This window comes from Talpa occidentalis, unplaced genomic scaffold, assembly GCF_014898055.3.
Source record: "Talpa occidentalis isolate TD23 unplaced genomic scaffold, MPIMG_talOcc4v2.1 talOcc4.12, whole genome shotgun sequence".
Taxonomy (NCBI): domain Eukaryota; kingdom Metazoa; phylum Chordata; class Mammalia; order Eulipotyphla; family Talpidae; genus Talpa; species Talpa occidentalis.
Window position 1 is genome coordinate 15,658,594 of NW_023601212.1, and position 22,306 is coordinate 15,680,899.

At 42.4% G+C, this 22,306-nt stretch overlaps 1 protein-coding gene across 10 annotated transcripts in view; it reads right to left on the reverse strand.

Moving 5' to 3' along the window:
* CADM1 (cell adhesion molecule 1) overlaps window positions 1-22,306 on the reverse strand; it is a 315,335-nt gene that overhangs the window by 95,452 nt on the left and 197,577 nt on the right. Inside the window, exon 1 of one of the 10 annotated variants that reach the window (XM_054693115.1) lies at window positions 16,524-16,599. The exons of the other annotated variants lie outside the window; for them this stretch is intronic. Coding sequence (XP_054549090.1) covers window positions 16,524-16,560 — 37 coding nt within the window. The 5' untranslated portion in view covers window positions 16,561-16,599. Of the gene's footprint in view, window positions 1-16,523; window positions 16,600-22,306 lie in introns of those variants that run through there. 10 annotated transcript variants of the gene reach the window in all.

A 22,306-nucleotide genomic window follows, 5' to 3' on the forward strand; every position in this document is an offset into this window, starting at 1 on the left:
AAAAAATGATGCTGTTGTACCATTTCAGAAGTAGCAAGCAGTGAATATTTAATGCTTATGCTAGTATTTATTAATTTCACATTTCTACAGTTATTTATAGAATGACTATTTTAAATATCTGTGATTTATATTTTCTACAGACTCTCTGGTATTCAATTTCTACTTGCAAAGCATTTGTTTTTGTGCTTAAAAAGCTACTTAGTAGCACCTATAAATCGAGGCACTGTTTAAAACAATAGGCATGATGAGGATTAGGAGGAGAAAAAGTACTATGTGTGGGTATCTGTTAAAACAAGACAGCCAGCAGTGGAAAGAAAAGGAGTAGATGCAGTCTGCCACTTACCCATCTCCATAGAATCCTCTAGACTAATAAAACAGAGCCAAGTCAACAGACAAAGCTAGGTGGAGACAGGTGGAGAAATATACGTAAGAATATGTGCATACAGCCTTACAAATGAAGAACGAAGTAATCCTATAAAGTCACAAGTATCCAATGTGATTGTGAGGCTATCAACCATGCATTTTGTGTTCCCCTTACGTCATAAACAGCTGGAGGGCAAGAGCTGCCTTTTACATACAAATTTATTTTTCATGTATCTAGAAACTAACTTAACTCCATTTTTTATTGACAAGTATATTTTTTGATAATTACTCGTTGATTGGAATGTTGCAAAAAGCTCGGCGGGTGCAAATGAGCTATTTCTACCCTGTACGCTCAAATCATCTGGATTCCTAAGCCAGCATTCTGGTTCTGAGCACCTGAAAACTCCCATTCTCCTGTGCTCACACTGTCATCTGTCCCCTGCTTTTCCCCTGCACTAAGCATCCTACTGGCTCTGCAGAAGCGGACAAAGAAAAGTCGATCTGCGCGAACACTAATAAAGACCACATTTTCTCAACAAGATTGCATCCAGTAAATTGCGAGCCTGAGGGCAAAGTACAGAATGGGGGAGGCTTGTCAGCCAGGGAGCATCTCACAGTTGGTAGCCAGTAGCTAGCCTGAGCAGACAAGAACATATTGCTGACCAGCAATCCAATGCCCACCACCGCGTCGGCCAGAAGTATCTTTTGCTACAAGTTCTTGTTTTGCTTTGTTTTACCTATTAGTGTTATTATATAGCACTGACACCCTGAAAGCTCCCCATCAATCCCCGCACGGTATGTTACAGAGGCTTGATGCATGACCTGACAAAATCCACAGGGCTCGCAGCTCTTGGAATGCATGCTAAAGAGTAAGGTATGCTTTATTCTTTAATTTAGTAGTAACAGGATGTGTAGAACGCCATCAATAAGCACTACCACGAGAGTTCCATGGTCCACTGAGATGATGGTGGCCGTTCCACGGAATGCCAGGACTGAAGCAGAACTCAACGAGTAGGAAGGCTAGTTATAATCACCCCCACTGAGTGCTTTCTGACGCTGGAGATGAAAGTCACACAATTAGTGGGGTTGAGTTGACAGAGAAGGGAGTGTGAGCAGCCCTCCTAAGCTTCATAAAGTCCCTGCTCGAAATAGGTCTTACACAGGCTCGTCGTGCCTGCGTGTCAGGAAGAAGGCTACTACTAATAGAGAGAAGCCTGCCTGTTGTAATTTTTTTTTTTTTTTTTTTTTGTGGGACCCTCACCGGTGGCTGGGAATCGAACTGGCGCTGCAGAGACTGCGGGCAGCCTTGCAACCCAGTGCTCAACCGCTGTGCCACCAGGGGAGGCCCCTGTTGTAATATTTTTATTGTTTGTTCTACAGTCATCATCCAATGGCATTGACTGTAATTTACTACAGGCTGGAGGTTGAAACTACAAGAAGGATTAAGTTACAGTTCTCATCTTCAAGGACCTTAGGATTTAGTTGCAGAGACAAATAAAAAAAGAATACAAAGGAAATTAGTTGAGCTAAACACTGAGCAAGTGGTTTAGGTGCTGAGCTCTATGGGACTCCTCTCCCGTGTTTGCCAATGTTCACATTCATTCCCATTATCATTTTCTTTCACCCTGATACCACACCCTGCTTTTCCTGCCCGCCCCCCGCCCCCTTCACGTTCTCATCCCCATTTCATGGCTGCCCATCTGTACAACAAATTCCCTCCCTACTGTGCCCTGTGGATTGTCGGGAAGCCTCGACTGATTATGTCTCAGAAGTGATCTTTTCTGCCTCTTTGAATTCCATGTGCACCGTTAGACATGAAATAATAATACTTGTTTCATGAGTTAAAGAGAGAACAAATATGTAAATATGCACTTAGAACTGTCGCTAGCACATAGTTAATGTAGATGTTGGCTTTCAATATTATTGATCATAGTTAATTGTATATGGGAGACATAAGCAAGTTGAGCGTGCTTTCGAGTCACTTGGGATTACGTTGGGAACTTGGGAAGACAGGTCTTCACGTAACTAGGATAAAGGAAAGGGTATGATAAAGAGCCTGTGACTGTGTAGAAAGGAACAGGCGTTAAGATGGAAGGAGGGCCTTACTTGTGGTTAGTGTGAAGTGCCCTGCAAACCAAGAAAGGAATATCAACTTCAACCTGTGAATGCTGATGAGTCACTGAAGGTGGTTAAGACTGTGAGCGTGGCAGGCATGGAGGAAAGAGGTGTCATGTCCCACAAACTACTCCAGGGAGATTTCCACAGAGGGATGTAAGATGGATTGAATGAGCGTGGGGGGCAGGAGGAAAGTGAAGAAGGTGTAGTTAAGAGGCAACTGGAGCCCGCCTAGGTAAGCCGGAGCTGGTCTCAACCAGGCTGGGAGGAGCTGCAGGCACAGGAAACTCAAAGCCTGGAATTACAAAGGAGGTTTCTACTACCTGGTAGACCTGTGAGTGGCGGCATGGGAGGAGAGGAGAGGGACTGAAGGTAAATGCAAGACTGAGTGTGGAGGGTCGACCTATCAGTGAGAAGAGAAGCCTGCAGGATGTTGACAGGAGTGGATGATACAGTCAGACAGTGAGTGATGTGTGGCTCTTCTTTTTCAAAGTGAGTTCAAGGAACGATGCATGGTTGGTAAGTGTCTAAGTCAAGATGGATCAGACCCTGAGAGACCGTTGGGAGATGATTTCCCAGGATCAGGCAAAAGAGTGTCCAAGACTATCGTCCTTCTCAAACCCACCTCCCACTAGGCCCTCTGTGGACAGACCCTTTAACAACCCTCAAATCAGAAAATGGATGCATTAGCAAATCAAATCGATGTTCTGATGGTTCAAAGATGGGTTTGGGTACAGGGGATGCATAAAGGGGCTATCAAGTGAAAGCAGATAGATTTAGCATTTTTGACCTTTCAAATAAAATTTTGTTTTACCAAGACCATCTACCAGAAAAATAAGTATCTGAGGCCTACTGCAAGCTACAGCTGCTTTTCTTTCCTAAAGGAGGCACAGCGAAGAACCCAGGGACTCGCGCCAGGGACCCTGTATTAGCCAAAGCAAGACAAGCGACACTGAAGGGCCAGAGTAACTGTTATGACTCTCCAGGTCTTATTGTGCTGTCCAGCATCGGTAATGAAAGAATTCCTCTATGATAAACAATATCCAAAGCAAAAGCCCTTCAGCAAGGAGGAGAGGGGAGAAAACAATTTGTGGAAATACATGTAATTTTTTACACATACCCCAATATATTAAGCACATATTTTGCCATGGGCACCAAATTCAGTTTAATTAGAACAATATTCCTCCCTACATCTGAAATATTTAGGCCCTACTCAGTTCCCAGCTCATCACGCTGCACAGTTCCCCTGTCCCCAAATAAAATTATGGTAAGCCAGTGCCCTCAGACGAGCGCGTGTCTCGCATACTGTGCGGCTGCACAAAGCTCAGCCCCTTCTCAGAAAAGGACAACAGCTTTGGCTGCACTGCATGCTAACATCAAGCCTCTGGATTTAATCCAGTTAAATGCAAGCCTCAATTAGTAAGACATTTGCTATCCAGTTAAGGATGTGAATCTTGAGTTAATAACCTCTACAGACTCTCTCGTTTCTGTGTTTTAAAGTTACAAAGCAAGAGAAGGAGCACAGTATGGTGCATGCAGGAATGCAGCCACAGTAGGGGCATCTCAAACAAACACACGACCTTCCTGGGACGCTGTCAGCAGACCAGAGACTCATCCGTTGCAGCCAGGCACCCGCCTCTTCCAGCAGTAGGTTTAGGTAGCAGATGTAAACATGGTCACAGAATGGAATGCCTTTTCTCTCTAAAATGGAATCTGAGCAGTTTTCTTTCTAGAGGGGTTATAAAAATCAGCTTTTTATTGCTTGCATCTCCAAATTGCTTTATTTGGCAGAGTGATGAAAAATGCTGGAATTTATATATAATGTAGCCACCAGATAAGAAAGCAGGACAAGCAAAGGAACAGGGGATTAATTATCAGTCCTACAGAATGAACTTTACCCTGATAAGGTAATATAGCCCCCCAAGGCACAGGAGATGAAAAAATTATAGCAAGCTTGCTACACAGACAGTTATTCATACTGTACACAAATCAAAGCAGGCCTTGCACAAGAGCCCAGGCTCAGATCCTCCCTGAGCCACGGTGTATCACCATCATCAGAATGAAAGAAGGCAGCGGGCATGGGTATGCAGCAACACCGCTGACCAGGCCGGCAGACAAGACAACATCGGAAAGGTGCATTTTTCTATCAAGATGTGGCTTTATCAACAAGTTTACTGATTTACCTAGGAATGTGGTCTCTCAGTGATTAATGATGAGGAATTCCACGCTGACAAGTAACTTATCCTTAATGCGTCCTGTTCAAAAACAGGCAGCAAAGAACTGCACATCTCCCTAGACAGTTTGTCAATTTCAGCTTCTCCGTGGAATAGAAATAAGACCTCACTAATGACAACTGCAAGGGCCTCGGCCCTTCTGGCCTCGACCTAGTGTTGGCTGTAAATGGATTGGACTCCCAGAAGATTGGGAAAACCCACCCAAGTGCAAGGTGGATCTATTTCCCTCATAAAAGAAAAGGCCTATAGAAAGAAGCAGGTTCTATCTTTTTACCTGGCTCTTCCCATGGAAGACCCTTGACAACAGTTATGCCAAGTCATCCTGAAGAGCCCTACCAAACTGCCCCAGAGCATAGGAGGCAGGCTCTTGTGAAGTACAGGGAAGACTCAGGAACCACCGATAAAAATAAATAATAAATAATGAGGGTATTAATTCAGCTGACATCAAGAGTTTGGCCCTAGTGAATTTTCCCATCGACACTTAAGCTTAAAGAGAACACCAAGATAAATGCTACTTTTATCTCTTGGAGGAAAATGGATTTTTGAAAGGGGGACAAAAACATTTTCAAAACAATTCTCAAATATTTTTACCAATTTCCGATTATGAATTATGTATAAATTTATTTCAAAGTTGTTGAGCTTTTGAAAATCATTGTCATCCGGCTGAAGATTCTGAATGGCTACTTCCAGTTCCATCTCAAATAATGAAACTTGTTCTTCAAGGAAATCATTTAGTTCTATGAGAGTTTAAAATGAGTCTGCTAAAAAAGATGGATCTTCAGATCCAGGGCAAATATGCAGTACAAGGTACACCTTAAGTGGAAATACATGAGCTGCCTATAACGACATCAGTTTCCAATGAAAAAAAGCTTAGTTCCTAATACAAAAAAGAATTTACTTTTCTGCTAAACAACTGATGTGCAAAAGGTAAGTTAAAAGTCGTAATACCGTATTTAATAGCTAACCAAAGAAAGAGACAAAACACCATGTCACTGACATTTAATCGTAGAGTTAAATAACTGGTTCATTTTTTAGGCGTACTTCTATTTACAACACACTCTGAACTTGCTTTCCAAAGTACAACATGTATCAAAGACAGAGAAGTCATCCGTCTTGGGAGTTTTGCTGAGCATATTGAGTTTATGTGAATTCTAGTTCCTCTCCTCTTATCCATGAAGGCTGTTAATATCTAATTGTCATTGAGGTTTTTAATAAAAACAAGTATTGATAAATAAGCCTTGCTCGTTACTATACGCCAAGCACTACAGAGATATTTTATATATGGCTGGTTTCATGTTATCCTCACAATAACCTAATGGGTAAGTCCAGCGATTAATCTCATTTTGCAGATGAGGAAATGGACAGGTTAAGTAACCTGCCCAAGGAGCAGTCACTGAATAGACACCCAGGTCAAAATTCAAACCCAGGTTCATCTACTCTATGGCCATCTACTCTATGATCATTTAACCTCCAGCATATTATTTCATATGTGCTTCCTTAAAGTGTGATGACCTAGATTATGATCAATCTTAGTATGAAAAAGCATAAAAAGGCCAGGCCCACGCAGCACCTAACTTCAGGATTCAAATACAAATTACAAAACAAGAGGTAACTAACCTGAGTTGGAGAGAGAACACCACAGTTAATTCTGGGTTACAATTAACAGTGAATTTCTACCTCACACTCAAAAACATAGCCTAGCACCTGCATGGATTTGGTCCTCTCATTCATTTCTAGGAAAATGTTGGTTATCTGTCCTCTGGGGAGGGGAGGGTGAGGGTTGGCCTTAGGGTTGTTAGAGATGATAAATGACCAAGGAATTCTCCATGGAGGCTGCATTTTAGGTTCTTAGCCCAGGCATCTTCACACACCCATCTCTCAACATGTGAAGGTAGCAGAGGAGAAAACTTATGGATGAGGGCACAGCCAGGGTCTTGACAATTATTTACAAGACAAAGAAGGGCCTATAAAAAAATAATACATCGAAATTAAAATGGAAAGGAAACTTAAATGGGGTGGGGAAAGAATCCAGCGTTTGGCATAAAATAGATTCTTTCCATAGAGCTTAGAAATGACTGGCCTCTCACGTCCACCAAGGCAAATGGCCCCATGAATCCTTCTCTTGCCTCTCCGTGGCTGAGTTATACTCCTCACCATATACTAAAGACAGCCATGAGCAGCTTTTATAGCTTTGACGAATGGCTCTGTAGTTTAGGTTGCATTATGAGAACAAAACAAGTGGTCGTGAATCATAACATTTTATGGGTCTGCTGCTTCATAGAGTTTTCTAAAATTAAGCCTCTAAATTATACTCCGCCCTCATTAGGAAAACAGTCCCAGGAAGAGGAGGGCATTTTTGAGGCTATGCAAAAGAGGTGGCCATAGCTGTGGGCCTGGGGAGCCTGAAGCGTATTGAACTGATGAGTGCTGAGGAAGAAAGGATTGTGGTGGGAGAAGGAAGCCATATTGCTGCTTTGGAACTGTGCATCGGACACAGTGACAATCTAGTACTCGTGAGCAAACAAGGTTCAGAGGGCAGCCGTTTTCAAGTTGCAGACGGCATCTGAAGGCATATGTGCAGGGAACCCTGCCCCAGCAAAGCCCGAAAAGGGCGGGGGTGGGTGAGGGAAGAGGTTCGAAGCAAATCCACGTTGACCTCGTACTGGGTGTTGTACAAGACCCTGTAGAGTTTTAAAAGCAGCAATAAAGTTAAATAAAATAAAGGCCATTCCCCTCAAGGTGGTTACATGCAGCTGAGAGAGAACGAGAAAAGGCGAGCAAGGCAGGGCAGCAAGCATAAAGCACCAGTTTCCTGGAAGCTCCTGCGGCCACTGGAGACACACAGGGCCTTGGTGTGGGGGCGCTCCCCCCGGCCCCTGCACCCCTGTCTTGGCACCTACCACACTGCAGCGAGGGCCTGACCTGGCCTGCATCACCGGCGCTAAGAGCAGAGGCCACATCCTTTGGTCGCTCATGCTCAAGAAATCCTCTGGAATGGGCCTCAACACAAGCTGGGTGGATGAGGGAGGAAAAGCTCGGACAGCGGCTGGGGTATTGGACTAGCCCCTGCGAGAGGAAAGAATGACCAAGGCTGAAGGAGATGCTCCAGGCAGGGGGTCCTGCAGGAAACGAGTGGAGGCGAAGCCACAGGATATGCTCACAGTGTAAGACTTTCTGCTCCTGGAAATGGGTCAATTATTTCGTGGTCTAGAGATGATTTAATATTACATTCCTAATGGAAACCGATGTGAATTATTTTAATACTACCTCTGCTGAGGTGGCCATTGCCAGAAGAAATCACTCCCCTTCCCAGCAGAAGATGGAGGGACACCAGGCGGTGCTGGAGGAACGCACCCTCCCTCCGTCTCTCCTCAATGGATTTTAATGTCAGTTACACCGCTCCAGTTTACCAATTATTTAAAGGTTATAGTCAGTCAGACAAGGTTTGTTTAAAAAAAAAAAAAAAAGGGAAAATACAGAGGATAAGTCTTCAAAGAAGAATAAAGCACATTCATAGAAGGGGGGAGGCTGTCACTAACCAGAGTTTCCAGCCACCACGACACTGCAGCGTGCAATAAACTAAACATGGTCACGCTGATGCGTTAAAAAAAAAATTTCTAATGCTTTAAAGGTATGGTATTTAAAGGTTGTGTATTAAATCAAAGGACTTGGCTGATTTCTTTTTAAAGGTGTTTAGCTCGATCATCACATCATCACATTCCTATTTTCAATATGTCTAAGTGGTTAACACAGGATTTTCTAAGTTTGTTCCTATTAAATGAACTGACCAAAGTCTTTACTTCCTAGTTAAATGGACTCTATCCAAGAACGCCATGAAGACAAAGAACCCAACTGGTTCAGTGGCTCAATCCAATGAAGCATTCACCCTCGGCCTCTCACAGCTCAATCTCAATGCTTCCTGACAGTATGAAGGATTGCTAATTTCTTACGCTCTCACTGGTGGTTCTTAAATGCTCACCAATGAACCAAATGTTGATCAGTCAATGCCAAGGAATCAGAAACCAAATTGCCAACCCGTTGATTTATACAGTCCAAAGACTCGGGTTTAAAAATCAGATCAAACACTTTAGAACTTACTAAAATGCTTTAGGAGATGCATTCAGTGAAAACTGTTGTGAATGCAATTCATAACTTAAAGGAGAAATGCTAATATTATAGCTGATGACAGCTAACATTTCTTGAACACTCTGGGGTAGGAAGTGCTCTAAATTAATGCTTATTAAGTTGCATTAATGCAGATAGCCTCAGCAAAATCCCCTAAAGTAGTACCCCTACCCCCATTTTACAAATGAGGAAACTGAGGCATAGAGAGCTTATTAACTTGTTCAAGGTCACCCAGTTAGTAAGTGCAATGGTGATGTCTGGAACCTTTTCTAGAGGGTTATAGGTGTCATAACGGTGGTGCAAAAGAGTGTAATGGGGGCAACTTTAGAACTGGGCTAGAAATATGAAGAAAAATGAATTTGCTGAGTGACTTAAGTGTTCTTACAGATTTCCTTCAATCCTAAAATTCAAAGTATTATTAGCAACCTCATTTTCATAGATGATGAGGAAGCAGTGAAATTAAGTCATTGGTCCAAGTGCACAGAGTTAGGTGTGGCCAAGTTCACAGCTCATGACCAGGGGGAGTTCCTGGGGGGGCCCTGGAGGGGCCTTGGCAACTCCTGCCTCCCTTCCTACAGCCCAGGAATCCCCAGAGCCTAGCCTGCAGCCTGAAACTGTGACACTTAATAATTGCATTTACTCAGAGAGGTTAACCTCCCTGAGTCTCAGTAGTTTCCATCTACAAAATTATCACAGACCTAGTTGTTGTGGGTAGAAATGAAATAATTTCTTTCTTTTCCTAGCTTTATTGAGGTCTGACAAATTCAATACAAATTATATGTATTTAGATTGCATGATGAAAATTCTAAAAAGGTGTGATTGAATATACATACACATTTTGAAATGATTACCAGAATCAAGTTAATGAACACGTCCATCACCTCACATGTTACTGAGATAACTTCTAAGAAAGTATCATGTACACGCCAAAGCCACATCTACAGGTAAAGTGACAATAGTAAGCAAGTCAGCTCTTAGTTCTTAGTTCCTCCGCCATTTTTTTTTGTGGGGCCCTTGCTGGCAGCCGGGGAACGAACCGGTGCTGCAGAGGCTGGGGGCGCGCTCAACTGCTGTGCCACCAGGGGAGGCCCCCCATTTTTTTAAGATTTATTTATACAAGCACTGGGTACAGTCAGAAGCACGGGAGGGTGAGAGAATTCACCAGAGCCAGAGCGGGGAGCAGAACAGGCAGACTGACAAAGTACGCTGCTGAGGGGAGCAGCAGGTGCAGCAGGAGAGGTCTGCACGCCATGTGGGACCCTCACTGGCGCCCGGGGATCGAACTGGCACTGCAGAGGCTGTGGGCAGCTTCATAGAGCAGCGCTCAACTGCTGCACCACCAGGGAGGCCCCTCAGCCCTTTTTTTAAAGAGGTGATTTTTTTTATGTATCACTGTCTTTTTTTTTTTTTTTTTTTACAAATTAGCAAACTTAAAATTGTTACTAGCCCAAGCCCTATGCGCACTGAAGTTTATTTTATAGCTAGGTCAAACATGTATCACCCCTTATAATAAATATTCAGCAGGGTAATATGAGTATCAGGCTAATATGATGCTATATTATATCCTCTCTCTCTCTCTCTCTCTCTCTCTCACACACACACACACACACACACACTCTCTCTCTCTCTCTCTCTCACAGACACACATCAAAGGGAGTTTTATTTTCCTTAGTCACTAAACACCTATTAGCCATTTTGTTAAAGCCCAAGGCATTCAGCTTATATATAAGACTTGTTACTATATGCATTTTAAAAGGAATTTAAATGCAGTGACCTGACAATGGACATAGTAATGAAACAAAATTCTCGTTACCATGCTCTAAATACTACTATAAAAAAAATAAACTTCAGTCCTATTTCAGTGTTAAGATAGATGTCGGTTTCAGACCTCATTCATGGTGGCTGCTTAGTACTTGTAGTTGAAACAAAACCTCACCCTGGTATAATACACATTCTGGTAGTTCAATTTGTTACTTTCTGGATAGCACCTGTCTTTATAGAACTACCTTTCTCCCCAATTAAGGAACAATTTTGCCAATCAGTTTTCTTGGCGACTCAGCCTCACAAAAGAGAGGGATGGGAAGAAGCAGGGGGTGTCAGGAAGGTGGCTGTACCTCCTGTCACATCACGACTGATTAAAGAGGCTCTGAAAGAACAGAAGGAAAGTGCATTTCAAGAACAACAGAACCTTTCAGCGAAAGTACATCCGCCTAATTGAAAAGCGACTCGAAGCTGTTATTTTTATACCCCAAAATGCTGAATCATTCTTCAAACAATTTCACAAAATCAATAAAAGAGAAGTAGGTCTCTCCATACACCTCTCCTAACCACTGCCTGGTTGAGACACTGTCTTCCTTCTGCTCTTGTGTTTGAATTCAGGGCCAGGCGCCGGAGAGAAGCAGGAACACGTGGCCTTGGCTCAATTAAGAACCAAACGCTCTGCAAGAAAGGGTGTGTGTATCTCGCACCAAAGTTTTTCCTCTGAAGTTTCTACGCCGATAATCCACAGCGCTGGTAACGAGGTTCTTGGGGATGTGACTCCAACACATGTCTCCACAGAGACTGTTTTATTATTAGATGTTGCTTTTACATTGAGAGGAATCATGGAAGGAAGCAAAGAAGGATAGGTGGGAGAGAAGGGAAGAGAAAAAGGGCAAGCCCATATGCCTGGTTTTATTTTAAATCAGAAAAAACACAGCGGTCCTCTGAGATTTCCAGAATCGGGACACACAGCCTGCTCTGCCCCCAGCTCTCCAGTCACATCCTGGGAGGGGTGCTCCCAGGGAGGGTATGTGCTCAGTGCACACTGGAGTCAGTTGGCATCTGACAGATCTCAACTTCACCAAATGGTTATTTGGTGGAATAAAAGCAGGAGTGACCTCTAAGACCCAACTACCTACAAAGAGTTACTGAAATAGATTGCTGCAAAGGACACATCTCAGTGATCTTTACAGAAGGAATAAAGAAACCATCTGATTGATTTCAGGATTTGTAACATATATTGGGACAGAATTTATTTGTTTGGCATACACCTCACTGACACCTACTGTATACACAGCAGGTGCTCTTCTTGGTGCTGGGCATGTGACACCGAACAAAAACGAGTTCCTGTCATCATGGGGCTTACAAACTAAAGACGGGGATCAACCATAAAGAAACAACAACATATGCCAGGTGACGATCAGTGTGTCTCAAACTACAGCAGGTTTAGGGGAGCTGTGGGAGGCTATTTCCTATGGGTTGCTCAGCAAGGCCTAGGTGGTGGGGTGACATCTGGAGCACGTGGGGGAATCAAGAAAAGACCTAGGTAAATCATATTTCAGTTTCAGGCAAATGGAACACTAAAGCAAGGGCCTTGCAAGGAGGACAGGAGTGGTGTGTTCCAGAAACAGCAAGTTAGTGAAAGTGGCCAGGAGTAGGAGAGGACGACAGAAAAGAATGGCTCATCGTCTAGGAATTCATACTTAATACCAAATAAAACAATACTCCCCTTGCTGCACACAAGGAGAAAAATTACATTTTACAGCAAGTATTTCAAATGAACTACCAGGTTCATAGAAGAATTTAATGATTGCTCATTTTTTATAGTAGACAACCACTAATCCCTTTCTGTAGAACTTAGGTTTTAAAGCTAGTTTATGCTGAAGAAGAGAACATTACAGTAACACACACACAAGCAAAACTACACTCAGGTATAACCTGTGACCCTCCCTGCTTCCAGAACAGTCAGGTACAATATCCTCCCTGTACCCAAAGCCTCCAGTACTCTTATACCATCGCTCTGGTCATTGCCCTGTCACTGTTTGATAAGTAGTTCCTTCCACTAGAGATGTGTAGGTTTATTTACTTCATTGCAATGGTCTCTTAAAGCCTAAGAAAAAAATTGTGGAATGGATAGGCCAAGCTGCCCATCTTAACCTTCCTCTTGGATTCCACCCAGGGGGTAGTAGACTTGGTCTAGGGCAGTGTCAATGCCCCTGCCCTCCTCCATCCAGACCTGTACTTGCTTCCCGCATACTACTTCCAGCTTAGGATGAACAATTCATGTTTTACTTAAAAAATGGCTTCTCAGGCTTACTGTTCTCAAAGAGTTGAGAGATCTAAAAAAGTTAAAACATTTCTGAAAATGAAAGGTTAGAATGTTATTTATATACATATTTGCCTCTTTAAGAATTGTTTAATTTTAAGAACAGGGCTGTTATGGCACATAGATCAATAGAATAGAATCAAGAGCCCAGAAATAAATCTGGGCTCTTATGTGGACAACTAATTTATGACAAAGGAGCTGAGAGCCTACAACTGTAGAAGGAAAGTCTCTTTAATAAAAGGTGCTGGGAAAACTGGGCAGTCACATGCAAAAGAATAAAACTAGACCACTATGATATACAATATACTAGAAATAATCAAAACTGATTAAAGACTTGAAAGTAAGGCCTGAAACCATATGGGCCTTAGTGACGTATTTGTGGATTCATGTCTCACAGCTAGAAAAAATAAACAGCTTCTGTACTGTGACAAATATCATCATTAAAATGAAAAGGCAGTACTGAATGGAAGAAGATATTTGCAAAGCATGTATCAGACAAGGGGTTAATGTCTAAAATATATAAACAACTTACATAGCCACTTCACCACAGAAGACATGCATAAGGCTAATAGACACAGGGAAACTTCTTATGAGCTTATGACTAGGAAAATGCAAATCAAAACCACAGTGAGATTTCACTTCACACTAGTTAGAATAGCAATTATCAAAAAGTCAAGAAATAATAAGTATTGGTGAGAATCTAGAGAAAAGAACACCTGTGAACTATGGGTCAGAATGTAAGTTAGTACAACCACTATGGAAAACAGTATGGAGGTCCCTCAGAAAACAAAAAGTTCAACTACCATATGATCCAGTAACCCAAATTCTGGGTATTTACTCAAAGAATATGAAAACACTAATTCAAAAAGATACATGCCTCCCTATGTTCATTGCAGTACTATTCATAGGGAAATAACTCAAGTACCCGACAATGGATAAAGATGTGGTGTAGGTACACAATGGAATACTACTCAGCCATAAAAAGGATAAAATTGTACCATTTTTGGACAACAGGGATGAGACTTGAACTTGTGCTAAGTGAAATAAAACAGGAGAAAGACAAATACTATACAACGTCACTGATTTGTAGAATATAAACAAAGCAACCAACCAACCAAATAAAAACAAGTTTTAGATAAACAACTTCTGACAACAGAATTAACAGAGAAAGGGGGAACTGATTGGTTGGTGATGGATGGTGGTGCCTGACTACTTGCTGGTGGGTCTGGGGTCATATACATAGATCCTGAGGTGAGAAACCATACATCTGAAACCTACACAGTGTTGTAAACTAATATTACCTCAATAAAAAGCAATAAAGTAGGAAAAAAGGGGGTTGCTCCAAAGTGACTTAGAATAGAACTTTCTGTGAAAATCGATGACCCATATCTGCCTGTGTTTAATAGGAGTCTAATAGTATTGCCACTGGCTCTGAGAGGCTGCTGAACACTTGAAGTGTGGCTAGAGTGACTGAGAAACTGAATTTTTAATTACATTCAATTTTGCTTGGCCTAAACTCTAACAGCCTTATGGGGCTAGTGCCTTCAGTAACACACGGCACAGGTCTACAGCTTCCTGCTGTGGTGTTTGCCCTCCTTTAAGCAGGTAGAAAGGGAATTGAATGCAAGTTCCCTGAGGGCCAGAGCCTTGTTCTCCCCATAGCCTGGGAGCTTCTCAGGCAGCCTGGGTGGAATGTCACCCACATGTGACTGGGCAGGGGAAGGGCAGGAAGGCCAGGTCTGAATTTGTAGAGGTCTGGCCTACTTGCCACAGGCAACCTGGTATTTTCTCTCCATGGTGGTGCTGAAGTCTGAGACACTTCTGACAGGATGTTTTTCTAGGTGGACTCTACCACACACTACTGTGTCTGCTTTTTTTAAGCACAGAACTTCTAAATGAGAGCAGAGTTTCTGCCACGTGAAAGCTGACTCTCAGAGCTGCTGGGTCTTGCTCTAGACTGCCAGAGAGAGGCTGACAGGTGTGGAACTCGGCTAATTCCAGTGCTTTCCCTAAAACATTTCACGAGGCAGGTATACCGTGGGGGAGGAATAAGTTTCTTAACCTCATTTGTGATTTTGAGTAGGAAATTAAAATCTGTATACAGGAAAAGAAAGAAGGCCTGATGTATTTGATCAAGGGTGCTTTATGAAGAATTTATTATCAGGCAGGAATATCAAATGAGAAACAGAAACAGCACAGGAGCCCCAATAAAACCCCAGCATTTGACAAAATATAACAGACACAGGGGGTGGGGAGTGCTCAAGCCGTTGATGGCTGAGGGATAAGGAAAATAAAAGGAGGAAATGAGAACAAATAAGATGGATGATGTAATTAAGAACTGGAAACTGGGGAAGCGAAATCTGAGCTCCTGGGCCGTGGAAAGTAAGCTGTTCCAACCTTTTTAAGTACAAAGTGTAGCTTGTTTAGAGTTTACATGTATCATAAAAAATTCTCTATTTAAATATCCAAGCATCAAATTGGGCCCACGGCGGGTTGTGGTTTGTACTGACTGGCATCCTGTATTCAGCAAACCCAAACACCTCCGAATCTAACAGTACATCACCTTCAGCCGCCTGACATTAACTCTATATTGCTCACCACTCCTTGTCCTCATCCGATTGCTGGCAAGATAGTGCAGGGCCCAACATGAAAGGATCACTATAGCAACCCGGGAAGCTCTTTTATCAGTGTGGAGGAGCTTCTGTGGAGTGAAGCAAGACCCAGAGGGGAGAGTAATGAGGAGTGCCCACTGTCAAGCCTTCCTAGTGATCCTCCACTGGAGGATGTGTGTTCCAAAAATGATTAATGTTCTGAGAAAAAAAAAAAAAAAGGTTCTAATTGAACATACAGTAATTTTGAATTTTCTTTTTGTGTGACAGATAAGATATAATCATTGAATTTCTTTCTCCAGAGGCTTTGTAGGGGGAGAAAAAAAAACCCTTTGTGGAAGCAATATCTTCAGTGTCTGAAAGATAGTCTTTTTATATGAAACAAATTCTGCATTGGGTTACTAAAAGCATCCACCTGCTTATCAATCTAAAAGCTGCATCTTTAAAGGTCACAAGTGAAGGAAAATCAGATAGACTCATTCTAATTCCTAGCAAACGGGAGCTCATTTCTCACCAACCCACCCTGCAGCGCTCAGTAGCATGACCTTTCACTTACAAAGAGAACAGCAGATTTCTGTCTCTTATGTGCTATCCTTCCTTCCTCTTCAGGCATTAAATGCAGTTTTGATATTATCATTACACACTCCCATAAAATTCCACGGAAGGGACCTATACATCAGCATTACTTTGCCTAAAGTCCAGCTGAATCTCTCTCCCAATCACTTGGACCTGAAAAGGAATATTAACTAATAATAATAGAAACCAGTTTAGTACACATTATACTACAGTCAGAGAAATCTTATAAAACCTGTGATCTGGAGCAGTGAGGGAGTAAAAAAAAATTAAAAATGAATATTTAATTGCATGCTGCTCTTTTAAATTTGGCCCAATAAATTCAGCTGCAAAAATAATTCTAAGAGACGACAGGGCAGCCTTTCTCTGGTATTCCCAAGAAGAGGGGCATCTGAATGATATTAGAAGCAGGCTTACATAGGAAACCTATGGAAACACACTGGGGGAATTTCATGTCGCTGAGTAGTGATGACGATGAGGGCTTGTCTTGGTTTCTTACCACCCACTGGAACAACAGCTGGAGGGGTCAGTGACCTGGTGTGATGGCAAAAACACTCAGTTCTGAGCAGTTACTGTTTAGAAGACTGAAGTCAAAGGGTTCCGAATACATCCATGTGCACACATAGGATTCCAAACACATACATGCACACACAGGATCCCAAGGACATACGTGTGCTTGGAGATGGGAGCAGAGGAAGGTAGGCTGTCTTGTTTACATTAAAATGGCAAGCAATCCTAAGACTGCATGATTTCATTTTCAGAAGGAATTCTTTCGTGTAACTTCATGCAAGCATCTCAGGCCATCTGACTTTAATTGATGCTAAGTGTGTTAAGTTCATTAACAGCATGCAAGGGAAAAACAACTCCAGTGGAGAACACAAGGCAGCCCCCTCTGTTTTCCTGTGCCTCAATTTCCCTAACATGAAAGAGAGGAACTGCATCACATCTCTATCCAAGGCCAATTTAAATTCTATGTGGAAGGCAGACCAAATCGGATGCTAATACATTTTAAATTAGTAACAATTAATAATTCAGAGACGACAAAGTTTCTTCTGAAATAATAATAATCTACACTTGTAGATCAGCGCATCATGGTGTACTGAGGACATTCTCACATCTGATTCTTCCAGGAACTTCTGTGTCGGGAGGACAGACACTAGAATATCTGTTTTGAAGATGATGAAAATGAAAATAGGGCGGGAGTTCAGCAAATGACACCCGAAGATCACACCACGCGGTAGTCCGCCCTCAAAGCCCCAGCCCTGACTCCCAGTGTTGGTTCACTGTCCGGAAATAGGGGCTAATGTTTGGCCAGAAATATCGTTTTCTTTTTGCACATGTTGAATCAATATTCTATTCTAATTTAGGAGACAAGGACACCCCTTGCTATTTGCATATTGTAATAGCCTTCAGGATAATTACGGGATAGATCTTTTGAAAAAAAGAAGCCACATGTTTACACTACTTCACTGCCTTTAGAAAAGTAGGATCTATGACATTTACCAAATGCTGCTGCACAATTAGCTGTCATGTAAACTACTGAGAAGAAATAACATTCAGAAAGGAAATAAGCAGAAAACTGAAATTTTCAATGACTTCTTTATAGCTAAAAGATTAAATATAAACTATCTGGCCTAAAGAAAACCCACAAAATTCTTAGAAGATCTCAGGGGTTGTGATTGCTTGTTCCAAATCACATAAATAACAAAAACTAACTTGTACTTAAGGTCTACCTGACAGCCTCACCTAATGTAAAACCATTCATTTGAGGCAAACAAATAAATGTCAGACTCTTACTACTCGGGAGTAGCACTGTAAGACACCATACCAGTTTCTGTCTCATCATCGCTTACTGATAGTTATTATTATTGCCTATGATTAGTCTTGTTGTTCTGCTTACGCAAGAAAGAGCCCAGGATTTTGCAGATTTTGATTAAGAATCAGCATATTCTAATTTAAGTCCTAATTTCGGGCCCAGGAACAGATCAAAAGGCAAACTCTTCTAACCGATGAGACCAGTTATTCTTCATTATCATTCGGATCAAACTCCATAATTAAGGGAGGTAAATAAGCAAAGCAAAGCAACACATCGTTAAGTTATTTCACGAGCACAAAGGAGAGATGCAAGTATTGAGATGTGACCGTGGCATCCCGATAAATGCCATAGATCAGTGGAGAGTCCCAGGGGGAGAGCAGTACCTGGGCCTGGCGCTGCAGGGCACAAGCATTCCTGTTACTACAGAGGGAGCCCATGTCAGAGCTGGCATCTCCCAAGCCTCAGGGTCCTCAATGAGAATCTGGGCTGCCCTCATCTCTCTATTTGCAAGAAGAGGGGGCCTCAGATTGTTGTACCCAGGGAAACTCAGTGTTCTTTCCATTGGTGTTGACTATACTGCCTGCTTCCTCTTCTCACCAAGCAATCCTTCCTTCATTTCTTGGAACTTTTTTTTGAAGATTTATTTTATTTACTTACACATACAAGAGCTGGGGTGTAGGCCAGTGGTGTGGGGAGTTGAGAGGACTCACCAGAGACAGAGTGGGGAGCAGAACAGATGGCTCTACTGAAATACACTGCTGAGGGAAGCAGTGGGCCAGGCAGGAGATTCTGCTGTGCCATGTGGGTTGGCTCCCTGGCCAGGGATAGAACTCGTGCTGCAGTGGCTGCTGATAGCTTCATAGTGCTGAGACTTAACCCCTTGCGCCACCGGGGAGGCCCTCATTTCTTGGAATTTTATTGCAACTGAACTATGGAAATAGTCCCTTGAAATGACTTCCTCTCCGATGCACCACTCAGTAGCCCGTTCTCATCTGCCTCACTCTCGCCCAGTATTGAACACCCTGCTGACCACGTCCCCTCCAAAGTCTCCCTTCAAATGCAGTAGCCCCAGGATGTGGGCCAACTTTTCTGATTTTTGTACCCCCACCCACCCCCATTCCTTCCGTTCCTCCTGCCCACTAAATGTAGTTGTTCCTCTGAGGGTTCTTATAAAAAATAAAATGGAGGGAGCAGTCATAGGTGATTATAATTCTTTCAGAAAGTCTAAATAGAAATCGCACTTATGTAAGGCTCCAAACTCCAGCAGAGACTTCTATCAGTGACACACACCGTTTGTTACACAAATATAATTTTTTTACAGACAGTTTACCACAGCTTTACTATCAATTCAGCTATTCATGGTATACAGAAGACTCTGAATCTCTCTCCAATGCCCAGACACACACACTTCATCCACTTTCCTACCCATACTATCAACAAAGTCCTGGGCATTTCCATCTGGATCAATGAGTATTCAAGAAGTCTGCAGCAAAATCTCTCACACATTGACCCATCCAGCTGTCCCTCCTCCATCACTGTTTAAGGGCATCTTTAGTTATTCTGACTCCTCTCATTTGCCACTCAATTGCCCCGTCCATGCACAGTCCACACCCTGGAGGTCTTATCTATCTCCCACCATCACCCCTGTCATGCTCTTACCACCCACTTCCTTGGCTGAACTACTGGGATCTCCCAGTCTTCAGTCTCTACCTTCTGCAGCCCACACACGGTTCTGCTATTTTCCCTTCTTCAGCATCTTCAGTGTCTTCTACCATTCTGCTCAAGGCAATCCAAAGTTCTTAAGGTGATACTTGAAATCACTAACAGATCTACCACAAACCACTTTTCCAGCATTATTTCTTGTGATTATTGCCTCCAATTTCCAGCAACTAGCCTTCAAACACCATTGTGCCAACATTTGGGGCTTCCTGCTTCCATGCTTTATCTCACACTGTTCCTCTATTTGGCATTATTTAAACTATCTGTTATGTTCTTTTATGTAAAAAAATCCTCCCCAATTTTCTACACTCAAGGCTTCCTCCTTTCATATAGCCATTTTTAATTAGCTCAACTAGATGTGATTTCTTCCCCTATTGGAGTATCACACCACTTTCTTGGTACTCTCTTCTCAAAATCTATCTATCCATACCTCTTTGTAGAGTGGAAACAGTATCTCACGTTTGAGTCACACACACAGCCCTATCCATAATGGTTTTGTCATAATAAATATTTGACAAAAGAATTAATGAATCAATCAGTGAATTAAATTTCTGATTTCCTACTGCCATTAAAAAAAAAAAACACAATCAGTGTTTAGCAGACTGCAGCATCTAGGTTTTATATCCAAAAAAATATAATGCTTCAAGTATTCCTAAAGCCTGTTTCTTTCCTGTGGTTTTGAAGAATGAATTAACACAAGGGCTTCATTGGATATGTGATAGAAAATTAACATCTCATAAAATAGTTGAGTTCAAGTTTATTAGAAAGCTCTCAGTTTTACTGATTTGCTTTGTGGACAACCGTGTGTTAACTATGATCAGAAACGGTAGAAAGCAGAGCTGCATTGACAGAACTGTGTAGGATCAGAGAGACCTGGATGATGCAATTAAAAGGTGGACAGACAGGTAGACAGATGTTCAGCTGCATGATGGGGAACAAGATTGTATAAAAAGGCTTCTTTGATCATTAGAGATACTGCTGTAATGAAGCTCTGGATACCGACTCGGTGTTTCTGCCGGCTCTCATCTCCAGCAGGTGTCTTATAGAGAAAATAAGGCAAACACAAACAGATCCACTGCCAGCTAGTCAAAGCTGCCTGGCATTTTTTCCTGTTGATTAAGCCACAAATAAAATCATACATGTTGTGCTTCTGACACAGGCAGAGTATGCAGTTCGTGAATCTTTACAGAATACATCTTTGTGAAATATTCCAGCATCCATTACTCTGCTGAGATCAGGAAGCTAATATATATTCAATAGAGTATCCTATGTGATCCAAAATAGCCCCAAGGGCCAAGAACATGACACAAAGTATAAGCACCAAAATGAATTTGAAAGACAAACAAAGCACAGGACGGCAAATTTGGAAAAATGAAGGTAAATTGTGAACCACTAGGCAGTACTCTAGGACTTAAAAATAATAAACTGGTGGTGGGAATTTTACAGGGACTACACCTGAGAGGAGCAAGCACCCACTGTAAAAAATGAACAATAATGTAAAATACATATAAATAAAATAAAACCGAACTCTTGGTTATTTAGTAAAATGGAGAGCTGCACTAAGGCGGGTCAGCTAACATGGCAGAGTTAAATGTCATTCACATTTGCCTCGGAACGCACCGTATGGTCCCTGACAAGTAACCCTGGCTTCTCGTTTCACTTCTGCACAGTTTACTATCTTTTATTAGGGTTATTAAAGTAATGTTGGCTTACCACACTGTGTTTGTTTTAGGGGTACAGGTTCACACCTCTACAAATATACATTACACCCATCACCAAAGCCCCCATAATCCTTCACCACAGTTCTGCATAGTTTAAAAGGACAGTAGACGCCCTGATCACACACCAACTGGCAGGGATGTAGGTGGTTGTTAGGGATTCTCTTATGAATCGTAGCTGCTGTCACTAAGTCAGGGGGTGGAGCCCTGAGCCCCAGTCTCAGCACCCTTCCTTGTTAGGGATACCAATTCACCTCCTTGTCTTGGGCTCTTCCTCTGACACACAGAGACTGTTGTAACACTTGTTATTTGCCTGGAACGATTCTAGGGATAGCAACAAGATGCCTGTGCATTCCATTCCTCACCTTAGAAGAAACCGTATAACTCATGATTGCATTATTTCTTATAGAATCCTTGACTTGTTCTGTTTTAGGGTTGGGCAAGGAAGAGGAAGAGAAAGGGAATAAGACAGAAAAAGTAAGAGGGGGTGGGGCAAGGGAGGAGGAGACCCCATTACTGGGATGATTTTTGTGGGTTGGGGCAGAGGACCAAGGGAAGACGGTCCTCTTGAACAACCTTTCTCCTTCTAGAGTCATCACTGCATCTCTACAACATGTTAGCGCCTTAAGTTCATGGCTGCCAACTTGTAACAATGGGCCCTGCACAATTCTGCAAGAGCTGATTGCACCTATCAGCATGGTGGGTATTTGGCGAGCAATGGAAAGACAGACCATTTCAAGTTGGGAGATCAGCGAAGACACCAGTGTTTTTGCATTTCCTCCTCTGTGCTTTACAGTGACAAAGTTCATTCCCAACACATTTTAATTAGCCACTCAGTATCACGTGGCTTTTGCTGAACACAGAAGTCTGCCCCAGCACTGGTCGCCAGCACCCAGAGGAGGAAGGCTGCACGCCTTCTGGGGTACGTGGGTCTCTCTGCACTAGAT